At 37.6% G+C, this 27087-nt stretch overlaps 1 protein-coding gene across 4 annotated transcripts; it reads left to right on the forward strand.

Annotated features, from left to right (window-relative positions):
• Positions 1 to 641: 641 nt before the first annotated feature.
• On the forward strand, positions 642 to 22183 carry ZNF215 (zinc finger protein 215). Of its 4 annotated transcripts, none has more exons than XM_032853361.1 (5): positions 642 to 1198; positions 7675 to 7757; positions 9128 to 9260; positions 9551 to 9646; positions 21853 to 22183. In XM_032853361.1, exons 1-5 carry the CDS (start codon positions 799 to 801, stop codon positions 22065 to 22067), a joined length of 927 nt encoding a protein of 308 aa, XP_032709252.1. In that variant the 5' UTR covers positions 642 to 798; the 3' UTR covers positions 22068 to 22183. The 4 variants fall into 4 exon arrangements, with proteins under 4 accessions (XP_032709252.1, XP_032709249.1, XP_032709251.1 ...); XM_032853358.1 differs by lacking the exon at positions 21853 to 22183 and adding an exon at positions 16861 to 18450; XM_032853360.1 differs by lacking the exons at positions 642 to 1198; positions 9128 to 9260; positions 21853 to 22183 and adding an exon at positions 16865 to 18450.
• Positions 22184 to 27087: the final 4904 nt, after the last annotated feature.

Here is a 27087-nt window from a genome sequence, read left to right on the forward strand (position 1 = left end):
TCAGCGGGGAGTCTACTTCTCCCCCCCCCCCCGGCTTCCTCTGCTTGTGCTCTCTCTCTTTCTCTCTATTAAATAGACAAATAAAATTTAAAAAAAAAAAAAGCAAAAATATGTTGTCACCTGGTGCAGGAAAAACCTAATTGCAATTAAATTATGAGGTTTGTTTTAAAAGGACTGTTTCATTTATCACTTTTTGTGTGATGTTTGTGTTTTCTGTCTTTTTGGTGGGTGATAAGGGGAAAGAGATAGTATATTTTCTTGTTATAAAAATGGGAAACAAGAGGCACCTGTGTGGCTCAGTGGGTTAAGCCCCTGTCTTTGGCTCTGGTTGTGATCTCAGGATCCTGGGATCGGCCCCACATGGGGCTCTCTGCTCGGCAGGGAGCCTGCTTCCCCCTTCCCTTCTGCGTGCCTCTTTGTCTACTTGTGATCTCTCTCTCTCTGTCAAATAAATAAATAAAATCTTTTTAAAAAATGGGAAACAAGAATGGAATGATAACTTAAAATATTTATTAGACAATTATTAAGAATATTATTTGTATTATAATATATTTTAACACTATGCTAATATGTGTTCATTAAATATAGGTCATATTGGTGTCTTTTTTCATTCTCTCAGGTTTGTTGGCTGTCAGGATTGTTGGCTGAAGCTCCTGGAATTTTTCTCTTATTGAGATAGAACTTGGCTGAAATCACATTGTACATATATTGTACACAAATGCTTAGCCCAAGCCCGAGAATTACTAGAATCCTCCAGTTAGACAAATTCAAACTACAGTGGGAGTTCTGTCTAGGAAGATGCAGCCTTTGAACAAGTTGATGGCTATCTCAAAACCTCAAAAACTGATTCGACGTGAACAAAGTGAAGCCCTGAAAGCAGAAGTGTCCTGGCAGCAGGAATCCATCCCAGTCATGGAAACATACGACTCTGAGGCCTCTCGTCAAAAGTTCAGACATTTCCAGTATTTGGCAGTGTCTGGGCCTCATGAAGCCCTTTGTCAACTCTGGGAGCTCTGTCTTCAGTGGCTGAGACCAGACGTTCATACAAAGCAGCAGATCCTAGAGCTGTTGGTGCTAGAACAGTTTCTGACAATTCTCCCTGAAGACATCAGGACTTGGGTGAATTTACAGCATCCAAAGAACAGCAAAGAAGTGGTGTCCCTCATAGAGGATGTGATTGAAATGCTTAAAGATGAAGGTGAGAATGTAGAAAATTGGTAGTAGAATTATTATTATTATTGACCTTTACGTGAAATCCAAAAAAAAAAAAAGGAAAAATTAGCTCGTACATACAGGGAACAGATTGGTTGCCGGAGGTGAAGGATGGACAAAATGGGTGGAGGGTCACAAGTATAGAAACTTCCAGGTGTAAAATAAATAAGTCATGGGGATGTAATGTACAGGATAGTGACTATAGTTGATAATATTGTATTGCATATTTGAAAGTTGTTAAGACATTAGATCTTAAGGGGCGCCTGGGTGGCTCAGTGGGTTAAAGCCTCTGCCTTCAGCTCAGGTCATGATCCCAGGGTCCTGGGATCGAGCCCTGCATCAGGCTCTCTGCTCCAAGGGGAGCCTGCTTCCTTCTCTCTCTGCCAGCCTCTCTGCCTACTTGTGATCCCTGTCTGTCAAATAAATAAACAAAATCTTTAAAAAAAAAAAAAAAAAGACATTAGATCTTAAGAGCACTCATTACAAAAAAAAAATTTTTGTAACTATATGTGGTGACAGATGTTAACAGACTTACTTTGGTGATCATTTTGTAATATACATTAAATATTGAATCATTATGTTGTTCACCTGAAGCTAATAGAGTTGACCCATGAACAACATGGTTTTAAACTGTGTGGGTCCAATTATACATGGGTGTTTTTCAATAAATACAGCACAGTACAGTAAATGTATTTTCTCTTATGATTTTCTTAACATTTTCTTTTCTCTGCCTCACTTTACTGTATGTAATACATATAAAAATATGCATTAGACTGCTCATGTTTTTGTTATGGCTTCTGGTCAGTGGTAGGCTATTAGTAGTTAAGTTTTGGGGGAGTCAGAAGTTATATGCCGATTTCCAACTACTCAGGAGGTTGGTGTCCCTGACCACTCTTGTTGTTCAAGGGTCAACTGTAGGATGTTATATGTCAATTATATGTCAGTTAAAAAGAAAAAAAAGAACCTTAAAAAAAGAGTAACTGACTCTTTCCATATGAAAAGAAACTATCTTTTTCTGAAGCTAGAGGGTGTCAAGGGCCAGATCATGATTACTATATCAGGAAGCACAGATTTTATTTTGTAGGAAATGAAAGTAGAGAATGAGATCTCACAGCATGGGTAGGGGAGTAAAACGATTTGATTTGCCTTTTAAAATATCATTTTGATATCAATATGGAGTAGGTGGTTGGCAAACTATGGCCACCAAACCAAAAGTTTTTGGAGATAGTGCTTTTGGAACACAGCCATGCCCACTGATGTACTTTTAGTCTACAGTTGATTTCATGCTATGAGCAGAGTTGATTGGCTATAGCAGAGACTATATTGCCTGCAAAACCCAGAATAGTTGCTATCTGGATCTTCACAGAAAAAGTTTATCAGCGTCTTGTTTAAGGGATAGATCTGATGACTCTGAAAACAGGAAAATGAGTTAAGATAGATGAGGTGTTAAAGAATGTGGGAGTATTGGGAAAACAGGAATTTGAACCTGAAGAAATTATGGGCTGCATATAAGATGTGAGTAGGGGTAAGATTTGATGTAAATGTGCATGCTCTGCCACACATGAATAGGGCACAAGTAGCAGATGTTATGGGAGGGGATTTATACAGTACTTATGTGGCATGTTGAATTTGAGATCTCTATAGGTTTGGAAATTTACAGGTGTGAATAGAAGTAGGAAAAATACATATCGTTAGGGAGCATCAGTATTTAAGGTCTGTCATAGATCTAACTGTCCATTACAGGAAATACAGAGGATGGAGGAACATGTTAAATCATATCATGGGAATGCCATTAGTAAAATCTAAACTCTGGGAAACTGCAAGACAATCTAGTTTCTAAAACAATGATTTGATTTATTTATTTTTTAAAGATTTATTTATCTGACAGAGAGAGACACAGTGAGAGGGAACAGAAGCAGGGGGCATGGGAGAAAGAGAAGCAGGCTTCCTGCCAAGCAGGGAGCCTGATGCGGGGCTTGATCCCAGGACCCTGGGATCATGACCTGAGCCGAAGGCAGACGCTTAAATGACTGAGCCACCCAGGCACCCCTAATTTTATTTTTTTAAAAAAGATTTTGCTTATTTAGAGAGAGCACACATGCTCAAGCAGGCAGAAAGGAAGAGAGAGTCTCCAGCAGACTCAATACTGAGCAGGAGCCCAACATGGGGCTCCATCTCATGAGCCTGGGGTCATGACCTGAGCCGAAATCAAAGGTTGGACGTTTAACCAGCTGAGCCACCCAGGCACCTCTCTACAACAAAATAATTTTAAGGGAGAAGTGGTGATACGGACAAGGGATTTAGAAATTAAATGTAAAAGATGTATAACAAATCAAGAGGGTGTGTGAACCTTATAAGTCATGAGGCAGTTGATTGAATATTTGACAAGGAATTATTGGCTGGGGAGAGTGATGATACTATAGCTATATTTAGTCCTTATTTGAAAAAGAAATAAAAGATTAAACAGAAGAAGAAAAGCCAGGCAAGCAGGCTAGAAAGCATAATCTGGGACATCAGAGAACCAGGAAATGTTAGCATCTTGAGCTAGGAAAAGAGAAATATTCAAGAAGGGAGTATCAACACTGGTATGACAAAAAGGTTCTCCTATTATGATGAGTATTGAGGGTGCCTGGGTGGCTCATTTGATTAAGTGACTGCCTTCAGCTCAGTTCATGATCCTGGAGTCCCAGCATCAAGTCCCACATCATGCTCCCTGCTGGGCAGGTAGTCTCCTTCTCCCTCTGATCCTCTCTCTTCTCATGCTCTCTCTCTCTTTCTCTCTCAAATAAATAAATAAAATCTTTTTTTAAAAAGCTTAAAAAAGATGAGTATTAAAAGCAATTTAATGAAATTGTTGATTATGAAGTAATTTTTAAGCTTTAGAACAGTTTCAGAGAAGGAGTTGAGGTGGTGCTTGGTAGTTAGTTATGTTAGTTTTCTATTGCTGCCATAACAAATGACCACAAAGTTAGTGAATGTATTATTCTACAGGTCTGTAGGTCAGTAGTCCAAAATGGGTCTCCCTGAACAAAAATCAAGGCATCAATAGGACTGCATTCCTTTTTGGACCTCATGATTCCTTTCACCCATCTTCAAAGCTTGCGGTGGTGAGCCATGTGCTTTCCACACTGCTTTCTCTTACCCTCCATTCTGTTGTCACAGTACATCCACTTGCTTAGAGCATGGTTGCTCTCTCTCCCCCTCTCACTTACCCTGACCACAGCTGGGAAACCTGTTTTTTAGGATTCATGTGATTAGATTGTGATCACCCAAATCATAAAGGGTGATTCCTCATCTCTCAAGGTCCTTAACTTTAATCGTATCTGCTGAATCCCTTTTGCCAGTGTATCCAAGGATTAGGGGTGTGTATCTCTGGGGTCTATTATTCTCCCTATCACATACATACTCCCCACCAGCACGACCACCAAAAAGAGATGGATGGCTAAGGTGTGAATGTGATAATGATTATAGACTATTCTTGAAGTCTGGTTGAGAAGGAAAGGAGAGGTTGTCAGGTAATAAGAGGACTGAGGAAGGTTTTTAATTTGTTTTAACCTGTCTTGGCTCACTAAAGAACCCACCCAAAGGGCTTGCCCTTGTTTTATCTGAGTCAGAACTCTCCCAGGGCAGAGGTGGCCACCTGGGCAGCATTTGTCAAAGCATTTAATGGGAAACGTATTAGCCTCTCCCACCTAAGACAGTGAACACAAAAGGATTGGGAGGAAAGGCTGAGGGGTAGGAGATGCTTTGGGGAATAAGGTGTTTGGAAAAGTTCTTACATACTCCTAGAGATCTAGAAGGCTGGGTACGTGTTCAGAAAGACCTGATAAGGCCTTACTTAACTCTCACCTCTGGCTGACCTTCAAGCTTTGCATAAACAGAAACTAAAGACTAAGGTAATGTTGAAAACTGATCTGGCTAAGTGTTGAAGGCACGTCTCAACACCTGCAGCCCATCTGCAAAGACCAGGAAATGACTTTTGTTTGTGGTTGTTCTGTTCTGTTCTGTTTTGATTCCAGGTAGCTAAGGAAATCTCTTAGGAATCATTAGCTGACCACTAAGCTAAGGGAACAGACTTAAGTGGGTACACACAACAAAGAATATAGATGTTACAAATAAGTTAAAAAAAAGTAAGTCAGTGATGAGCAAGAATTAAAACAGGCCCACAGAAATTGACAAAAATGAGGGAGAAATAGATCAAGAACAAGAGCTGGAGACTTAAGCACCCCGCTTTTCATTAGTGGATAGAACAAGGGGAAGAAAGACGAAAAAGGAAATAGAAGACTTTAACTACTCTATAACCAAGTTAGACCTAACAAATATATAAGCACTCTACCCAACAACAGCAGAATGTATATTCTTTTCAAATGCACATGGAGTATTTTCCAGGGTAGACCAAATGTTAGGCCAAAACAAGTGACAATTAATTTAAACATTTAAATCATACAAAGTATCTTTTTTGACCACAAGAGAATGAAATTAGAAATCAGTAATAGAAGGAACTCTAAAGGGACGCCTGAGTGGCTCAGTTGGTTAAGAGTCTGCCTTTGGTTTGGCTCAGGTCATGATCCCAGGGTCCTAGAATGGAGCTTCACATTGGGATCCCTGTTCAGTGGGGAGCCTGCTTCTCCCTCTCCTTCTGCTGCTCCCCCTGCTTGTGTTCTCTTGCACTCTATCTCTGTCAAATAAATAAAATATTTTTTAAAAAAAGAAGGAAATCTGGAAAATTCATAAATATGTAGAAATTTTAAAAAGATTACGCAGAGATAAATGAAATAGAGGATAGAAAAACAACAGGATCAATGAAACAAAGTGGGTCATTTGAAAAAATAAAATTGACAAAGACTTAACTACACTGACCAAGAAAAAAAGAATACTTCCTAACTTATTGATGATGAGTTTTAACCTGATGCCAAAGCCAGGCGAAGTCCTCACAAGAAAAGAAAACCAGCAAGCCACATCCAGCAGCATATTAAGAGGATAATACACCATGACCAAATGGGATTTTTCCCAGGAATACAGGATGGTTCAACATATGAAAATAAATATTATACACCATTCTAATCGGGGAAAATCACAAGGTCCTCTTTTTTTTTTTTTTAATAAGATTTTATTTATTAGAGAGAGTACAGCGTGCCCAAGTTGGGGAGAGGGGCAGAGGGAGAGGCTGAGGGAGAAGCAGACTCCCCACTAAGCCAGGAGCCTGTTGTGGGACTCAATCCCAGGACCCCGAGTTCATGACCTGAGCTGAAGGTAGACACTTAACAGATTAAGTCACCCAGGTGCACACAAGGTCCTCTTGATACAGAAAAAGCATTTGACAGAATCCAATGCCCTTTCATGATAAAAACACTCACATACTAGGATTAGAAGGGAATTTCTTTTACCTGATAAAGGGCATCTATGAAAAACCTATAGGAAGCATCTTACCTAATGGTTAAAGACTGAAAGCTTTGCCCTTAGAATAAGGAGCAAGACAAGGATGCCCACTCTGGCCACTTCTCTTCAACATTATACTGGAGGTACTAGCTAGTACAACTAAAAATATCCTAATTGGAAAGGAAGAAGTAAAGCTATCTTTACTGTCATGTGATCTATTCTTAGGCAGTTTATCCTTGAACAACATGGGTTTAAAATGCATAAGTCACTTTTATGTGATTTTTTTTTAAGATTTCATAGCAAAAGCCATAAGGCATTTATTTACAACTGCCTATCCCAGTATCCACAAATCGAAAGGAAGACGACTGGTTCAGAGTTCACACCTACTGCCATTTGAGTACCCAGAGAGGCCTGCAGAGCCCATCAGCAGCCCTTGGAATCTCTTGAACTGGGTTACCTATCTTTTTTTTTTTTTTTTCATTAAAAGTAATTTAAAAATAATAATTTTAAAAAGACAGCCTGTGTTCATGTATTGGGTGACTTAATGTTAAGATGATAATACTCCATAAAGCACTCTGCAGGTTCGAATGCAATTCATAGCAAAACCCCAGTTACCTTTTTTTGCAGAAACGGACAAGGTGGTCCTAAAGTTCATATGAAAATACAAAGGACTCCAAATACTTACAACAGCCTTGACAAAGAATAAAAGTTAAGGATGCATACTTTCAATGTCAAAACTTACTGCAAAGCTGTAGACTTTAGTTAGGACAGAATTCAAGTTATTTTTTGGAATCTGCTACAACCACAGATGAAGCCTCAAAATATTAGTTTGGTCTTCTTCACCCTGATCCAATATTTCTCAACCTCTGGTAGAGTATCAGAATAATTTTTAGAGTTTTTAAAAACTATAATATCTGAGCCCACCGTTGGAGATTCTGATTGCTGGTAGGGCCTGACATCGTTATTTTTCCAAAGCTTTGAAGATGATTCCTATGACTAGTATGTTAGAACTACTGCTATAATCATTAAATGTTTCTCCAGGACAAATCATGTCTCCCTAACGTTTTCTTTCATCTTTCTCAGAGCTACCCTGCAAGGATTCTGTCCTCCAGAAGGGGAGCATCAAGGAGAAAATGGAATCTGACTCACTAACTGGTGATTCCCAGGTGAATTCGGATCCTACTCTTTACTGAAATGATCTGCTTTTTCTTTTTCGGCTTTTGAGCTTTTGCTAAATATAGTCCATCTAAGGATGTAAGACTGTTATTTCTCCCATAGGACATTGGATCTGTTTTATTTTAGTTAATGATACACTCTGGAAAATATTTAATCCTTGTATTTTTCTGTGCATCTGCTCCCTCTGGTTTAATAGACAGTAATCAAAGCCATAGAAATAGAGCCCACCAGAGAATGTTTGGAATTAAATGTGAGGGGAGCCAAGGCTAGAGTCCTGAGTAATGTCATTGAATAGTCAGGAGCAGGAGAAATCCCAAAGGATACTGAAATAAAAGCATCAAAGTGGTAGAGGAAAACCAGGAAGATACGATGTCACTGAAAGGCAAGGAGGAGAATTTTACAAGGATAAATCCTTTAAAAAATTCAGGAAAATCCAGCCTGAGTGGGGCTTATTCCCTTACTATCATGAAGATACTAATAGAAGGCAGGTTGCAGAGGGTTGAGGGAAGAAGCTGAGGAAGTGGGCAAACTAATGTAGATGATTTTCTCATGTCATCTGATGTTGTGGAGTCATCTGGCTCTGAGGCACAGGGAGGGAAGAGATTTGTGTATTTCACTGTGACTAAAGGTGCCCATTATGATAAGCTCAGGAATGCTAAAGAGGGAAGTGCAACAGGTGATGGTGTGAAGGCCCTCATGAGAAATACCTGTGCAGGGTCTGATATACCATTGCTAAGGGCCAGGAATATGATGATAAATGAAAGGAAATCCTTTGTGGAAATGACAGTCGAGGCAGACAGGCACACACAGGGAAGTAAGATAATTGCAGATAGTAATAATTATTAAAAAGAAATGAAACAGTGCAGTAGAGACTGATGAGGAGGGTGGCTACTTCATCTTGGGTAGTCAGGAAGGACTGGCTGACCGGCCTGGGAAGGAGTTAGCAGGCTGCCTTTCTCAGTTAGGGAAAATGCCCTACCTCTTCTGCTAGCAGAGTCTTCATCTTCATTACAAATTCCCCTCACATCTATCCAAAACTCTTTTTGTTCTGAACTCCTTCTGTGGCAGGTATTTTTACTCTATAGTAATTTTTTGTTCCAGATTTTTGCAACTTTTTTTTTTCTCAACCAAAATAAAAGTTAATTGAGGGTTAGTACTGCACTTGATTTCCTTTTGTAGCCCTCACGGAATACCAAGTTGATAGGCCTCGAGTATAACTTGATTTTCATCACTTAGAACCCCAAACATTTGTCAGTTTCTTACATATTCTGATGATCTACCCTATTCTTTCCTAATTCATTTCTCCTCTGGTAATATTTTTGGGAGTGACCTTTGGTTACAAAGGAATTTAATGTTTTAGGAACCAGTAACATTCAAAGATGTGATTGTGGAATTCAACGAGGAAGAGTGGGGACAACTGGACCCTGCTATAAAGACTCTGCACAGGGATGTGATGCTGGAGAACTATAGGAACCTGAATTCGTTGTATCAAGGTGGTTTCTGTGTATTTACCTCCTCTGCCTGTCAGTAGTCTCTTCATCTGCTGCTAAAAACCAGAGGACGACTGCAGTGGTTAAGGGTACTTGGGTTTGGGTTCAGGTTTCCTAATATCCTTTGGGCATAATAACACGTTTTCCTGTTGTGTATCTGAGTGGAAGTCCTTCCGGTGACTGCTAGCCTTTCAGAGGCTCTTAGACTACAGAAGAATGGAATCTCTTCCCTTTAAAAATGGCTGAGGTGTCTGTTTTGTTGTTTGTTTTTTTTTCATTTTCCGCATGAACAGAACATCTATTTTCCAAGCCAGTTGAGATCTCCAAGTTGGAGAGTAAGGAAAGAAGATGGACAGTGGAGCACAAAATCCCAAGCACATCTGTTTTGGGTAAGAACCAGGCAGATACAAGGCAGCTGTAAGAAGCTTCTGTTTATAAATACACAGTGTACTGTTAACAGCCTTAGAGTAAGAGTCAGGGAGGTGACGACAAAACCGCCCAGGCTTTGAAGGGGAAAAGTCACCATTGCCTTTCGTTCACAGATTCTTTTCCTTTGGGGGATAGGCAAAAGAATGTTGTAGGTGAGGAACACAGACGCCTTTAAAGCTGTGTGGTCCAGAGCAACCTACCTGCCAGTCTCCTCATCTGTAACATGGGAGTTTATTACAGTACTTACCTCCACATTCCTGTGAGGCTTAAGTGAGTCATATGTGTAGCACAATTAGAACAGTGCCTAGCACGTGGTAAGTGCTATGTAAACAAACATTAGCTAACCCAACAGGAAATCATATTCTTTCTTTTAAAGAAAACAGAATGTTCTGCTTTATACTAGAGTGACTTTAGTAATCTTCCATTTTTCCTTCGTTTACTATAGAACTTCTTGTGCCCTAACTTTCTACCTTCATGTAATCTCTTAATTCTTACTAACATTTTGTTTGTGGGAGATTGTTGATTATTGTATGCTTAATGTAAATTTTAGTACATGTAGAAAAGTTTAAAGAGGAATAGAGCTCACCCCATTACCTCACTCCCCAGAGCTGTGCAGTATTAACATTTTTGATTTATTTTCTTAGACTTTTTTCTTTGTAATGATGTGTCTCTGTGGCTTGTGAAGATTTGTTTTTTTCCAAAATTGGGATCATCAGGGATATGTGACTTTATATTCTGCTCTTCTCACCTAATATGATACCATGGGCAATTACCTGTGTCACTAAATAGTCTGTGAAAGCATGGTTTCTAATTCACATGTAATGTTCTATCATATACATGTATTATAATATATGTAACCGTTCCCCCCAGCTATTGGACATTCAGATTGTTGCCAAGTTTTCAGGCACATCTGATAAGTCTCTTGGGATATACTTATTAGAAGAGAAACTCCAGCATCAAGGGGCATGAATTTATTTAAGTCCTGTTACATTGTGCTGTATTGTCTGTAGAAAGGTTATACCAATCCGTACTGTCACTAATAATATATTATCTATTTATTATTATCACCCTAGCACCCTCTTGTTTACCTAAAATCTTTATTGATTTGAAAGGCAAATTATTCAATTTCTTCCTTTCTCAGGTAAATTTCCCTGCCCCCCCTTTTCTTTTGGACCCCATTTCTCGCTGCCTTCTTTCACTTACATTTTTACCATTTCTACTTCATCCTCACATTAGCTTTTCAACATTTTTAAATCATTACTGATTTGAAAATTTTTTCTCTCAACGTGTTACTCTATTTCTCACCTCTTTATAGCCAGTCTTCTCAAAATATTTTGTACTTTTCTCATTTCCTCACCCATTCCAGTTTAGCTCTTATTCTACATCTCCATCTGAAACAGTCCTTACTAAAGGTCATAGAAGACTTTCTTGTAGCTAACTCCAGTGATATTTTTTTATTCCTTATCTTACATTACCTGCTCCTCGCTCTTAAAAACACTCGTAGGTTCTTACAATGCTTCTGATTTTCCTCCTCTCTTTCTGGCCTTTCTCTGTCTGGTGGAGACTTCTCTTTCTCTAACTCTAATTTCAGAGTTTCTCGACATGTGGTCTCATTTTGTCATCTTTTCTTAGTCTGTGTTTTCTTCTCTAGGTTATCACATTCACAACTGCAGCTTCACTTACCACACACATGGAGGCAACTTACAAATTTGTGTCCCCAGCCCAGGCTTCCTTTCTGAATTGAAAAATCTGCAGATACATGACATTTCTCTTGGATATCTTTTTTTTTAAAGATTTTATTTATTTATTTGACAGAGAGAGAGATCACAAGTAGGCAGAAAGGCAGGCAGAGAAAGAGAGAGGAAGAAGCAGGTTCCCCACTGAGCAGAGAGCCTGATGTGGGGCTTGATCCCAGGACCCTGAGATCATGACCTGAGCCGAAGGCAGAGGCTTAACCCACTGAGCCACCCAGGTGCCCTCTCTTGGATATCTTAAAGATGACTCCCGTTCTATAAAACCAAAGTCATAACTTTTTCTTTTCCAGTCTTCTTCCATTGTTCCCTGAGCAAATGGCACTGCCATCCATCCAGTTACACAAGTATAGTGATTATCCTTAACACAACTTCATCTCCTTCACCTCTCTAATACTTGGTTTTATCTCTCTAAATATCTCTTGAATGTCTCCACTTCTCTTCATCTGTAGTGCCACAATCCTAGTCCATGTACCATCACCATCTCTCAACTATCCTTGCAGTTTCTCAATTCATCATACAGGAAGATCTTGCCATGCCTCTTCGCTCTTTTTCCCCAACTCCAGTGTTTGAGCCACAGTTCAGTCAGAGAGATCAAGTTCTGTCATATGCTTGCTTAAATCACTGTGCTGACTGCAGTTTTGCCTGCTTCAGAACACAGTAGTCCCCACCTGTTTCTCCAGCCATGCCTCACCCTGCATCCTCCCCTCACTCTTTGCACCCAGACCATACTGCTCTGCTTTCAGTCAGCATCAAATATGTATTAGCATCTCCTGTGTCCTCAGCACTCTGATAGGTGTTGGAGGACTGCAGAGAAAAGAATTCCACAGGACATACATTCCAGATGTCCCTCAACTGGGGCTTGCCCTCCATCTCAGGGCCTCTGTTCATGCGGTTTTCTTACATAAAATGCTCGTTCTCTTGTTCTTTGCCTAGTTGACTCCTTGTCTTCCTTCAGATCTCAGATACACATTTCCTTAGGGAAGCCTGTCTTGGTTCGTTTTTTTCTGTTATATACTCCCATAAGACCATAATCATCTCTTTTTAGCATTTATCACAATTATATTTTACTTTTATCTGTATAGGTCTTTGTCTCCCACATTAGGCTTTATGTTCCTGAGGGTAGAGACCGTGTCTCTCTTTTTTTTTTTTTAAGATTTTATTTATTTATTTGAGAGAGAATGAGTGAGAGAGAGCATGAGAGAGAAGGTCAGAGGGACAAACTAACTCCCCAAGGAGCTGAGAGCCCGATGCAGGACTCGATCCTGGAAGTCCAGGATCATGACCTGAGCCAAAGGCAGTCGCTCAACCAACTGAGCCACCCAGGCACCCAAGACATGTCTCGTTTTGCCCTACCTTTATATCTCAAGCTTTTGCACATCTGTAGGAACTAAAGGGAAAAACTGGATAGGTAAATATTGGATTATGAGAAAGGTAAAATTAGTTTATTTGTTTTGGTCATTTGTGATTCAGTGAATGGCTTTATGTACTCTATCTATTAAGACTTTGGAGGTTTTTAGGTAAGATCTCATGGAAATTCCCACTGTTGATCACAGTTTTGGCAAATGAAATATCGCTGAGGTTTTTTATTATTTTTTTATGGTGTCTGCCAAACATATTTTTAAATTTATGTTATCACATATCTTCCCCCCACCCTCCCCGTGCTTTATATCTCTTATTTTTAGGCATAAGAATTTTTCCATCCCCAAATTAGAAATATATTTCTTGATTTTATTCTGATTTCATCTATTTCATCCTTTAAATATAATACTTCAATCAATCTGGAATTTACCTCGGTAAATGTAGTTTATTTTCCAAAAAGTTAATGGACTACAGTGGATTAAAGATGGCTCCAGAATCTTTGTCACTCTTGCCATCAAGATGCAACCTTTGTATTCCTGAAACTAATGTCATATTGTGTGTCAACTATACTTCAGTTAGAGGGAAAAAAAAGGATACAGATTTTGTTTCCCTACCCTTTGAATCTCAGCTAGTACTGGACTGTTTAATCAATACAGTGCAGCAGAGGGGACACTGCTGGTTCCAGGTCTAGCCTGTAATAGGATTTGTAGCTGCCACTTCTTTCTCTTGGAAGTTAGCACCCACTACTTCAGCTAGCTTGACATTGCTATTTGTGAGAAGCCCAGCGTAGCCACATGAAATGTACATACATGCACACACACTTAAAGGATCATCAGATGATCAGAGGCACATCTAGATTTAAGTGCTAATGATCCAAGTTTAATTATAAACAGTTTAAGGTAAATTTGGATAGAGAATATAAAACCAGATTTTGGACAGCTTAATTAAATAGTCAGAACCTTGAAAAGAGAATCCTGTGGATTTTAATCTGTAAACACAGATAGGTCTTTGGAATGATTTGAGAAGTTGGGGGAACACTGAGATAGGTCAAAGAAAGGCAGAGGTGGTTTGGCATGGGCTGGTCTCCAGACACCCAGGATTGGGATGATAGGCTAAGGTTTAAAGTGTTCATTCTTGTTTCAGATTAGAGACAAGAACAAAGTCTTATAGGTAAAGCATAGTTTGTGAGTTTGGGATTAATAGGAATAAGACATTTACTCAAAATCTATTAAGCACAAAAGGCAAACAAATCATGGGTGTAAAGATAAACAGTAGTGTTTCCACTAAAATCAATAGATGAGCGTGTTGCTATAATTATTTTGTGTTGACCTGAAAGACATAACTAATGAATTTTTAAAAAATGAGAAATTTAATTACTAGAAAAGAGGAAAAAGGGCTATTATTTGTAAATGGTAACTTTCTACTTAGAAAATCCAAGAAACTCATTGTGAAAACTATTACAGCTGTTAAGAGTTTTGTAAGGTGGCCAGATATAAAATAAAAATATTGGTAGCTTTCCTATATGTTAGAACTAAGTGATTTGAAAATAAAAAATATATGAAAGTGATTTTTAAAATAGGAGTAATGAAGTTATATGAAAAATGAACTATAGAAAGATGAGAACATCAAAGATTTGCTTGGAGAAATACATTTAGGAATTTTCAGTAAATACTGCCAGAACAGCTTCTGTTTCAGTTACCTGTTTTTTCTAACAAATTGCCCCAAAATTTACTGACTGGAAATAGCAATTGTTTTATTAAGTCTCACAGTTTTGTGAGTTGACTTAGGAGTTCTCAGGATCCACATGATATTGGCTGAGGATACAATGTTGTGCTGGGATGGAATGGTCAAGATGGCTCATCACATGGGTGGAAGTTGATGCTGGCTGTCACTGGGAACTTCAGCCCTGTGGACCAGAGCACCTCCATGTGGCCTCTCCTTGAGGCATGGGTTTCTCATAGCATGCCAGCCAAGTTTTGGGTATATCCTGAGAGGAACTGGAAATTGTCAGTCTCCCTAAAGGCCAAGCCCAGAAGTGGCATGGTATCACTTCTACCATATTCTGTTGGCTAAGCAGTCACAGGAGTAGCCCATTCTCAAGGGGAAGAAAAATAAACTCCACTTCTCTGTGGGAGGGTGTCAAAGAATGTGCGTGTATTTCTTCTTACTCAAGCATAATTAATACATGGTGTTATATTTTCAGCTGTACAATATAATGATTCAACAATTCTGCATATTGCTCGGTGCTCATCAGGACAAGTGTACTTTTAATCCTCTTCTCCTATCCTCACCCATTCCCCCCACTCACCTCCCCTTTGGCAAGCACCGGTTTGTTCATTATATTTAAGACTCTTGTTTTTTGTGTATACACACACACACACACAACACACACACACCCCTATATATATCTTCTTTATCCATTCCTCATTGAATGGATATTTTGGTTGCCTCTCTTATCTTGGCTTTTGCAAATAATTGTGCAGTAAACATAATAATTCTGCATATATCTTTTTAATTAGTGTTTTCATTTTCTTTGGCTAAAAACCCACTAGTGGAATTACTGGATCATGTAGGATTTCTATTTTTAAGTTTTTGAGGAACCTCCATACTGTTTTCTATAGTGGCTATACCAGCTGGCATTCCCCCAGCAGTGCACAAGAGTTCCTTTTTCTCTACATCTTTGCCAGCACTGTTATTTTTTGTGTTTCTGATTAACCATTCTGACCAGTGTGAGATGATATCTCATTGTGGTTTTGATTTACATTTCTCTGATCATGAGTGATGCTGAACATCTTTCCATGTGTCTGTTGGCCATCTAATGTCTTTTCTGGAAGAATGTCTATTCAGGTCCTCTGTGCAATTATTAATTGGATTGTTGTTAGTTTTTGTCACGTTGAGTTGTATAAGTTCTTATATATTTTGGATTCTAACCCTTTATTGAATATGTCATTTGAAAATATCTTTCCCATTCAGTGGGTTGCTCTTAATTTTGTTGATGGCTTCCTTCACTGTGCAAAAGATTTTTACCTTGCTGTAGTCTCAATTGTTTATTTTTGCTTTTATTTTCCTTGCCAAAGGAGACATATTGAGAAAAATCTTGTTATGGCTGATGTCAGAGAAATTACTGCCTATGTTTTCTGTTAGGAATTTTATGGTTTCAGGTCTCACATTTAGATCTTTAATCCATTTTGAGTTTATTTTTGTATATAGTATAAGAAAAGGGTCCGGTGTCATTCTTTTGCATGTAGCTGTTTAGTTTTCCCAACACCATTTGTTGAAGAGACTGTCTTTTTCCCAATTTATATTCTTACTAACTTTATCATAGATCAATTGATCATAAAGGTGTGGATTTATTTCTGGCTCTCTATTTTGTTCCATTGAGTACCATTCTGTTTTGATTACTACAACTTTGCACAGTATGTCTTGATATCACCAGTTTTGTTCTTCTTTTTCAAGATTGGTTTGGTCTAAGAAAAAGGATGGTTTCTCTGCTACTTTTGATTATAGTTTTTTTTTCCTCCCTTTGTTAAATATGGGGATAATTACAGCTTGTATGGAAGACAGAAGCACTGATTACAAGTTTGTTGTAGCTGGTTAAGATGTGGTGCCTATAAACATAGACATGTTTTTAAAGATATGATTAAATTTCTATTTTAGAAGGGTGTATTTATTATTGATGAACAGTATAGGTTAAGAGAGGCAAAAACAAGATGCTAGAGAAAGGAAGGCTAGATATAACCCACACAGACTAGTTATGAACCAGTAATAATAAAATAAAATAATTTGAACTATGATGTTTCATATGCTTGATATTTTCCCAAGCCCTGTGTATTCTCTGTAATATTCCTGAATAGCTCTCCTCATATTTTATGATCTCCTAACCTCCCTTTTAATACTTTTATCCCTTTTATTTCTTCTATAGTTCTTTTTCTAATCTCATCTTACATTTCCATTGTGTATTTAAGGCCTATAAAATATGCATATCCCTTATGTGTTTTAGCATCCCTTTCCTAATTAAATAATTTCCCTTCTAATTCATGGAATTTTTAATTTCTTTTTAGACAAAGAGATAATTTCAGAAAACCAAGATTCAATTCCAAAGCAAAGAATTAATGGAAAAAAATCCTCTCCTGGAATGATTATGACAAGACTGACCAAAAGTAGATCCCCTTCTTTAGATGCTTGGATGAGTGATGATTGGTTATATAGGAACCAGGAACACTGGGACATAAATTTGCCAGAAGAAGCTTTTGTTCATAAGACAGTCTACACTGAGGTGGGAAACTTTAAAGTTAGTGAGAATAAGAAAAGCTTAGATGTTAAGTCAGTTAATTCAATTTTGAGTATACAACAAGGAAATCCTATGAGAAAGGGGTCCTCAGAATGTGGTAAGTTTAAAACTAACTTCAAATTTAACTTAGACTCAGGTAAGCAATATTCAGAATATAATGAATGTGGGAATGCCTTGAGCCTGAGTATAGATATTCAGCACCCAGAAAGTCATACCTCAGTGAATTCCTATGAATGCTATCAATGTGGGAGAGCCTTCAGCCGGAGTTCATCCCTCATTCGACATCAGATCATTCACACAGGAGAGAAACCCTATAAATGCAGTGAATGTGGGAGATTCTTCAATAGACGTACAAACCTTACTAAGCATCAAAAAATTCATACTGACTCAAAGGTCTGTGAAGGCAGTAAATGTAGAAAAGCTTTCAGTGAGAGTGAAGACAGTAATAAAAATTCAAGACTTCATTCTGGAGATAATCCCTACGAATGTGTTAACTGTGGAAAATCCTTCAGCCGGAGCTCCTCCCTTATTCGACATCAAATGATTCATACAGGAGAGAAACCATTCAAATGTAAGGAATGTGAGAAAACCTTCAACAGGAGTTCAAACCTTAAAAAACACCAAAAACTTCATACTCAAGAGAAGTCCTGTAAAAGGAAGACACACAGACATCAATGAATTTAACATCAATGAATTTATACTAGAGGGAATCCTGTGAATAGAGTAAATGCAAGAAAACATTTGTCAGGGATTCTTCTCTAATTCATATGACAGAATTAATATTGGAGAGAAATCTGTTATTGTGTAGGAATCTATTCCCAAATGAAGCCACAAGGGTTTAGAGTAAAATGTATCACCATACAAGTGTTTGCCTGTCATTATTCTGATAATCCATTTGCCTTCATCATTCCTAGTTCATAAATGGAACCTGTGGCATCCTTATATTCACATGATTTATTGAAGTAGATATTAGGGAGGAGCCAAGCAATCAATATCCTTGGAATTGATATTTAATAAAACTCAAACTTTCAGTCCTTACGAGGTGGTCATGAGAAACCAGGAGCTCACAGGAATATAGGAATACTTCTAAAGACTGAACTCTCTGAATTAATGTTAGAGACCACAGGAATGACAAATTACTCCATGATAATATCTTAGCTCTCTTGATGCTGAGTGGGGACTAGAATTTGAGGAGGATTATCAACTGCAGTGGCAAGTGGATTCTGTATATAGTTGTCACATCTTCATTTTTAAAAGTACTCTTTGGAATGTAAGCTGGAGGGACATCCATATTCTTGGGTCTATCATTTATTCCAAATATTAAGAGGTCAATAAAGTGTCTTAGTACTCTGTTCACTAGTTTCCTTGTTCTGCTGTAAGTTATTTCTGTAAGTTACCTGTAGGATCTTGAGCCAAGAAATTTATCATTAATATGCCCCAAAATATTTATATTGGAGAGATTCCCAATGAATAATGATGGTAGTATTTTGTAAAAGCTCATATCTTATTCAAAAATAGAAAAGGTATACTGGAGTGTGAACACTTAATGATGAGTTAATGTGCAAAATTATTCTCTGTTCATTTGTTCTGTGGTTTCAGGTCTTTAATTCACTTTTTATTTAACTTTTGTGTATGGTATACAGGTGGTCCATTTTCATCCTTTTTTCCATATGACTGTCCAGTTTTCCTAGCACTGTTGATTGAGGAGACTATCCTTTCACCGTTTTATATTCTTGGCTCCTTTGTAGCAAATTAATTGACCACATATATATGAGGGCTTATTTCTGGGCACTTGTTCTCTTCCATTGATATTTATGTCTGTTTATGCTAATACCATACTGTTTTGGTTACTATAGCTTTGTAATATAGATTGAAGTCAGGAAAGGTAATACCTCCAGCTTTGCTCTTCTTTCTCAAGATTACTTTTACTGTTCAGAGTCTCTTGTGGTTCCATACAAACTTTAGGATTTTTTTTTTTCTGTTTCTGTGAAAAATGCCATTGGGATTTTGATAGGGGTTGGTTGCACTGAATCTGTAGATTCTTTGGGTGATATGGACATTTTAACAGTATTAATTCTTCTAAGCCATGAGCATGGAAGATCTTCCCATTTATTTTTGCCTTCTCAAATTTACCCATAGATATTTTATTGTTTTCATGGGGTTGTAAATAGGATCCCATTAACAACTGCATGAAAAGAATAAAATATCTATGGATAAATTTAACCAAGGAGATGAAAGATCTGTACATTGAAAACTATCAGACATTGATGAAAGAAATTGAAGAACACACATATAAATGGGAAGATCTTTGCCATTCAGCCTCAGTGCAGGGAATATCAAAAACCTGCCCCCTCTCTCTGTGCCCGTATGCCATATCCCATGACTTACCAAGGCATTCTACTAGTTGTTATCCATTATATTTATTCATTCTCATTGTTATAGAAGTTTAGCTGGACACAAAGCCACCCAACTTTAAATTTCTGTTAATAAGTACTCATCAATGTGATGTGAACAGAAATGATGTTTGTCACTTCCAAGTCTTGCCCGTCAAGCAGCTAGGCATCATTCTATTCTCCTGACAGGTTTTCCTCTCTCTGCTGGTTGGAGAACTGTGAAAACTGTAGTGATGGCAGTGGACTACAAGTGGAATCCAGTATTAGGAATGGAATCCTGGGCCACCCATCTACCTCCAGACAGTTAGAAATAAACTTCAGCCATGTAGAAGCTCCTTGTTTTGTTTTGTTTCTTTTGTACCACAGGTTGCCCTGTACCTTAGTTAAAATGCTCACCAAATCTTTCAGACTCTTCCTTGTTATCTATCTGCATATGTCCCTACTGGTACTATATTTATATTTCTGGTTACTATCCTCTCTCTTACATTACTTCACCTAGTCTCTGCCTTGAAATTCTGTAAAATGCAGGCAGAGGATCTTTTTGAAATACAAATTTTGATTATTGCACACAAATGCTTTAAACTTTCAAAGACTCCCCATAAACTTTTAAGTGAAATCTAAACTCTGAAATGGCTTGTCTTGCATGAAAGTTCTAATGTTCTCTTGCACTGCAACCTTTGTATTCCATGTGTGAGCCATGCAGCAGCTTCCAGCTTCCCATCTACCACGTGTGCTTAGCTCTAGGGTTTTCCATATGATATTTCCTATTCATGGAGACCTCTTTCTCTTCATCTAGCTAATTTTCACTCCTTCAACTAGAAAGAGTTTTCTCTAGAAAGCTACCTCTGACAAGACTGAGAAAATCTATGTACTAAATTCCACATACTTAGACGTTTACAACACTTACAGGAATTCTATTACAATTATTTACTGGACAGTATCCACTAACTACTTAGTATGGCTTGGGGGGACAAGTAGTCTGTAAAAAGTAGCATACTTTTGTTGCCAGCATACTGGCTGGCAACAAATGGTATTGAATGTGAGTAGGAAATAGACTGACCACTTATTTTTTACACCTCGTTGTAAAACAATGTAACCAAAGATATATTTTAAATATATATTTTGAGAGAGTGTGCATGAGCAAGGGTGAGGCGCAGAGGGAGAGAGAGAATCCCAAGCCTATTGCACAGAGCGTGGAGACCTAGGAGGGACTTGATCTCACGACCCTGAGATCATGACCTGAGCCAAAATCAAGAACCTCATGCTTAACAGACTGAGCCACCCAGTTGCCCCTCTCCAAAGACATTTTTAAATGAATACTGATGATCCCACTACTATAACATTAATACTTTTTTTCAAATTTGTGTATTCCTTTGAATAAAATATGTTCATACTGAATTAGGAATGAATTATGATTAATGGCCCTGACTGGGCTCTGTTTTGCTATCTTCATAGATGTTGAGCTTGGAATTTAGAAATCTACCAATACCAGTTCTCTATCAATCTTCTCCAAGTACTCCTTGATATCCAAGTTGTTTATTCTTGCCCCCATTACTTCATTTTGATTTTGTAATGGCTAAAATACGTTATTTTTTTTAAAAGATCCACAGTTGTCATAGACATTAAACTATGTACCAGTCCAGCAAGTGAGGAAAATCGTATTAGTTACAGAATTTTCCTTTACATCTTCATTGAGGCAAAATAGTAGCATCTCAGTGGGTTTGACTTCTGAATAAAAATGTGTAAGAGGGGGGCGGTAAAGACAGTTTTGTGGGTTTTTATGTGTTTTGTTTTGGTTTGGTTTGGTTTTGTTTTTGCAGTCTTATGAGATAACTTCTATAGGAGAGACCCTATAAAGTGATCCAAGCTCCCACATCCTTAAGGAATTGGATTCCAAGCCCTCCCGTCATTTCCAGAATAAAATCTGCCTGGCTCAGCCCCTAGTTTTGTGACCTCACTGTAGGCAGTACCAAGAGCTGCAAGAGGTTCCTTTTGAGACCTGTGAGATCTCCAGTAAATGCATCTACAATTCGTAGCCTCAGCCTATCAACAAAAACAAAAATCAAGCCTAAACCTCTGCTTGCCCTGGAAGTACCTCTAGTGTGACAGGGCAGAGCAGGCTGGAAGGTTTGGATGCTCAGCCCACCACAAACTGGCAATAGTACCCAACTCCATTCCTAAGGACTCCCAACCCAAGGTAGCCTTAAGGATTTATCCGGGCTGGAAGCCACTGCCCTGTTAAGGCCAGGGCGGGGCAGGGAAGCCAGAAGTGGAACAGCGCAGAGCCTGCGTGGTAGTAGGCAGCTTCGTCCGTCCTCCTGCGCAAGCGCGATGCAGTTCAACGGACTGGGTCTGTTTTCCACCCATAGCTTCGCGTCCGCACTGTGGTTCTGGAATTCACAAGCATTCCCATGAAAACCGGGTAACAGTACTGACTTTTGGACTTCTCTTCTCTTGGACTTGTCATTGGAAGTATACCATGACCTCTAGTCCCCAGTGCCAGGAAGGCCGTTGCCATTTGGTGTCTGCAGACTTAGTGGTTTCTGGCCGGCTGGGCCTTTCTACTTGGGTGTGTTCCGGCTAATCGCGAACCTTTTCAAGTCACGATTTCTCTTGACTATAGCGTGCTCTTTCTAGGACCTTTCTTGAAGTGGTGAAATTAAAATGACATTAAACTGTTAAGATTTAGCAGCAGAATGTGCTGTGAAAATATTACATGGTTTGCACTGTTCTAGAGTTCATTAGGGGACTTTAAGACCCCTGTTAATTCAACCTCTGTAATTTACAACTAAAGTTATTTAAACTCAGAGAAGTCAAATGATTGTCCCAATACCACGCCATTGATAAAAGACCCTAGGTTGAACTTGAGAGTCCTTCAGATCTTTCAGCCACTGTGCTTTTCACTGTTCACCAGCAAAAAAAAAAAGTTAAAGTTCGAATTCATTTGACAGTTAACGTTAATGTTTAGTGGAAGACACCTGTACACATGACTCATAGTGGTCTGTATTATAAGTTCCAGAACATGAACATGGGAAGACGAACAAAAGCACTTGCTAGTGTTACTTTACGTTTTGGAGTGGATCGCATAAGCCTAGTGCAGTACTCAGTAGGTTTGGCCAGATGACATTCTGCATAACTCCTAGTTCACACTGACCCAATGGTTATAAATTTGACATTAGGCGGAAGTATACCTTTTTTTCATAGTAACTGATGTGAGCTTGGGAAACCTAGCTCTTAACCACCAGGCTATACTTATTCCTAAAACTACATGCTTTGCTCAGTCTCCTTCAAATAACCAACTTCCTTCCCCTGCCCTCCCCTCAGGTTATTTATTCGGACTAAAATTGGAATCATACCCTAACTCCTACCCGAAGTTGCACTGGACTAATCCTATGGCACAATTTGAACTTCATATTATCCAGATGAAAAAACCCTACATCTGTAGGAATAGCTCAAACTCCAAAATGAAATCATTAATCTAGACAATGATTTCACTCTTCCTAAAACCGTATGTGCTCAACCACAAGTTTTTGCATGCAGTTCCTCCTGTCTGTAAATGATTTTGGTCTTCTTTTTACACATTAAAATGCTATCCAAAGCCCAATTTTAAAACTACCTTCTGACATATTCATCTTACTCAAAATCTATAAAAAAATTTTGATTATTTCTCTCACCTCCCCTGTTAATACTAGGTTAACACCTTATCTCTTGTAGGCATTATTGCAATACCTCCTAAGTGGAACACTTGCTTTGCCTCTAGCCCCTACCTTTGGTAAATTCTTCATAGCCTTAGAGTGACCCTGTCAAAATTTAAATCATACCCCTTAAAACCTTTCAATGGTTTTTCATGCTATCTTTAACCTTACTTTTTTATTTAAATTGTTAATCAACATATAGGGTATTATTAGTTTCAGAAGTAGAGTTCATTTTTTTAGTATGTTTTCCAAATTTATGCTCATGAGCACACAAGGGAAAAATAAAATGAATAATTAAAAAAGGAAGCTATCTCCCACTGTTAAAACTCACTGACACCACACAATCGTGTACTAAATGGCCTGTGGCCTCCATTCTTGCTCATTCTCTTTCCCTCACTCTATAACATATCCAGTCTCCACACTGTTAAAGTCATCTTTCCAAAATGATAGTATCACACCCTCCTTTAAGATTCCTTAATGTTTCTTCATGACTAACAAAAACTTTTTAGCTTGACACAGAAAGTCCTTCCTGATCTGGCCATCCTCTAACTTCTCCTTCCAGTTTCACACTTGCTATGCCATCAGTGTCAGGCTACTTGTAGCCAGCCATTTACATCATCTGTTTTCATGATTTCATTTCTTTGCACAAATTACACTTCTGCAACCTATATTCCAAACCAGTAATTGAATATAGAAAATTGTAAAAGTTGACAGAAGTAATCAGAAACTTCATACATGATGACATCTATGGCAGTTAAATTCATGATATAAAAATGAGAAGCCTGGGGGTGCCTGGGTGGCTCAGTGGGTTAAAGCCTCTGCCTTCGGCTCAGGTCATGATCCCAGGGTCCTGGGATCAAGCCTCGCATCGGGCTCTCTGCTCATAAGGGAGCCTGCTTCCTCCTCTCTCTCTTCCTGCCTCTCTGCCTACTTGTGATCTCTGTCAAATAAACAAATAAAATCTTTAAAAAAATGAGAAGCCTGAATCCCTGATAATAGAGATAAAACACAATGAAATATCATATAGCCATTAACATTTTAAATAAGTTGTATATATAAATGTGATTTTATTTTTTATGAAAATAAAATAAAAATATAAAAAATACAGCAAAGTATGAAGAACATAAAGATAGCCACAATCCATCCTATCAAATAGATCCACTAATAATATTTTTTGTGTGTATATATATGTGTGTGTGTAGCCAAGGTTCTATATATATATATAGAGAGAGAGAGAGCCAACTTCTCCCCATGGGAATATATATATATATATATATATATATATATATATATATATATAATCTTACCCATATATAGTTCTATATCTTTTACTTCACTTAACACCATTAAGTATATTATTACAATATTTTTGGAAAATATAACTTTTAATGACTGCGTAACATTACACATACAGGACCTTTCCCCTATCTGGGTGGGAGGAGTACAGGATAAAAAACACTGCAATAAATAACTTGAACATTTATTTATCTTTGTGTGTTCTAATATAGTTCAGAATGCTTAAACCTGCTACTTTCTGGAGAAATCTTTTGGAACAAGAGCCTTTAAGGGCCATATTATATGCCTTATTATCCCATCACTGAGCATGTCTGAAGGGACCAGTGTGAACATCAGATACAAAGCTAGCCAATCCAAAGGCTTCCCAGTAGCCTATGCCTTAGCCTGACCTCAAAGGCTTGTGTAGAGGTAGTAATGAAAATTGAGCCAGTCATCTTTCCCCACTCAGAAATCTGAATAGAGACCCAGAAGGAAGTTACAAGTTAGTGGTAAGCAATAGAATTTAAAAATATATTCATGGATGTGGTGGCAATTCTAGACTGCAGAATCAGTAAACAGGTCAACATGTAGAGGGGAGAGGCTACCCAAAGGGAAATAAGTTTTTGGGAGAATGGCTTTGTGTAATGGCTTTCCAGAGTAAGTTCCTATATAAAAGCTTTTGTCCTATTTTTTCTGTGAGATTTTAAAACATGAATGTTATAGAGCTCTATCTTTGTTAGATAACTTAAGTGGGTCTCTGTTCTTTGGAAATAGAATCACTCTAATAATGTGTAATCTATTCCCAAAAGATATATGCCTAGACATGAAATAGCTGTTGGAAGGAATATCAACAATTTTAAGGCTTATGATTAGCCAAATAGCTTTCCAGAGTCTATCAATTTACCCTCATTGTAAATAGTGTATAAGTATCAATCACTCTGTACTCTCACTGAAGATAGCTATTAGAATTGTTAATAGAAGTGGTGTTTTATTGCTTTAATCTGTGGATGTCCTTTGCCAATATTTAGTAGATGCCCATCTTACTAATTTATAGAAGTTCTTAACTGTCAGAGTCATGACAAATATTTTTCCTATTATCTAATTTCCATGTTTTTTACCTACAGTTTAGAAAATTTTATGTGGCCAAATTCCTAGGTATTTTTTCTGAGTTCTTCCTTTTTATCTGATTCTTTAAAAAAGCTTATGTGTGTGTTTTCATCTATATAAAAATCCACTTTGGTGAATTCAAACATTCATGTTAAAGTAGCACAACCCTCTTTAGAAAGAAATTTTATGCTAATCTTGAATATGAATTAGATGAAAATGAGGTTAAATTTGTAGTTCATTTCTGATGTACCATCCTACATGAAACCACATGGAGGTTCACAGAAGTCGGCCTGAAAACCTGTGCTTTAATTAATACATATTAGAACAATATATATATGATGTAGGTCATGAAAGTCCAATTTAGTTTTTTACCAGAGTTAAATCATTTTCTTAGCACCATTTACTGAATAATCATTTTCCTATTCATAGGTATTTTTAATATGTAAAGTATATATGCATATATACTAAATATATTACATATGTTATCCATATACTGGTCTGTTTCTAAGCAATTTACTGAGCATTCTGAACATTTTTCTCAAATGTACAATCAGTTTCTCCATTAATTTCAATATATCACTTTTTTTTTTATCATTTGCTTTTTATTTTGGGGCAATGTCATTGATCTTTTAAATTATCTTTGCTCTTCTCCAGTGTCTGTTTTTCTTAAAAGACTTTAGATTTTTTTTTAAATTTCAGATCTCATTGGGGTTTTGATGAAATTTGAAATCTATAGATTAACTTAGGAACATTTCCTCTAAAAAAAATTATAAGACTTCTCTATGCAAGTCCTCTTTTATTTCATTGTTTTCATTCTACATTTTTACTTGTTCTTCTTTAGAAAATAAATTTAAGTGTTATTATAAACCATACTTTTTCCTACCCATATTTTCTGATTATAGCAAGAATTTAGGAAACTACTGGTTTTTATATTTTTACTCACCTTATGTATTTTATCTAACACCCATAGTCTCCCTCTCAGGCATTTATATATAATCTGCTTTTATACTCAGATATGTGTATAAAATGTGTGTTAAATATATGTGTATAATATGTGTGTTAAATATTTTTTTACACAGCTACTTATTTTGGACACTTGACTGTTTAAATGATGTTAGTTCTCATTGCCAGTTTTAGGCCATAATTTCCACATTCTTGAGCTCTCTTTAAGAAAGGAACATGTGATGAGTACTGGGTGTTATACACAACTAATGAATCATTGAACACTACATCAAAAACTAATGATGTACTATATGGTGGCTCACTGAACATTAAAAAAAATGTATGATGTTTCCTGTCTTATCTAATCTATTACCTGCATAATTTAGACAATAATGACAATTTAGTTGATTAAAAATAATACCATAGGTGATAACAGGTTTTTAATCTCACATTTCTGAAGTTGATGTTCCACTCTCCTTTGACATTTACTTTTGGAGTTCTTTATCCATTCTCTTTTCACCAGCTTTGCAGATTAGCCAGAATTTTTCTTTCTGCATGCTTTAGGTTGTTTTCCCTAAGCTGTTT

The sequence above is a fragment of the Lontra canadensis genome, unplaced genomic scaffold, assembly GCF_010015895.1.
Source record: "Lontra canadensis isolate GAN:19392208 unplaced genomic scaffold, GSC_riverotter_1.0 scaffold7, whole genome shotgun sequence".
Taxonomy (NCBI): domain Eukaryota; kingdom Metazoa; phylum Chordata; class Mammalia; order Carnivora; family Mustelidae; genus Lontra; species Lontra canadensis.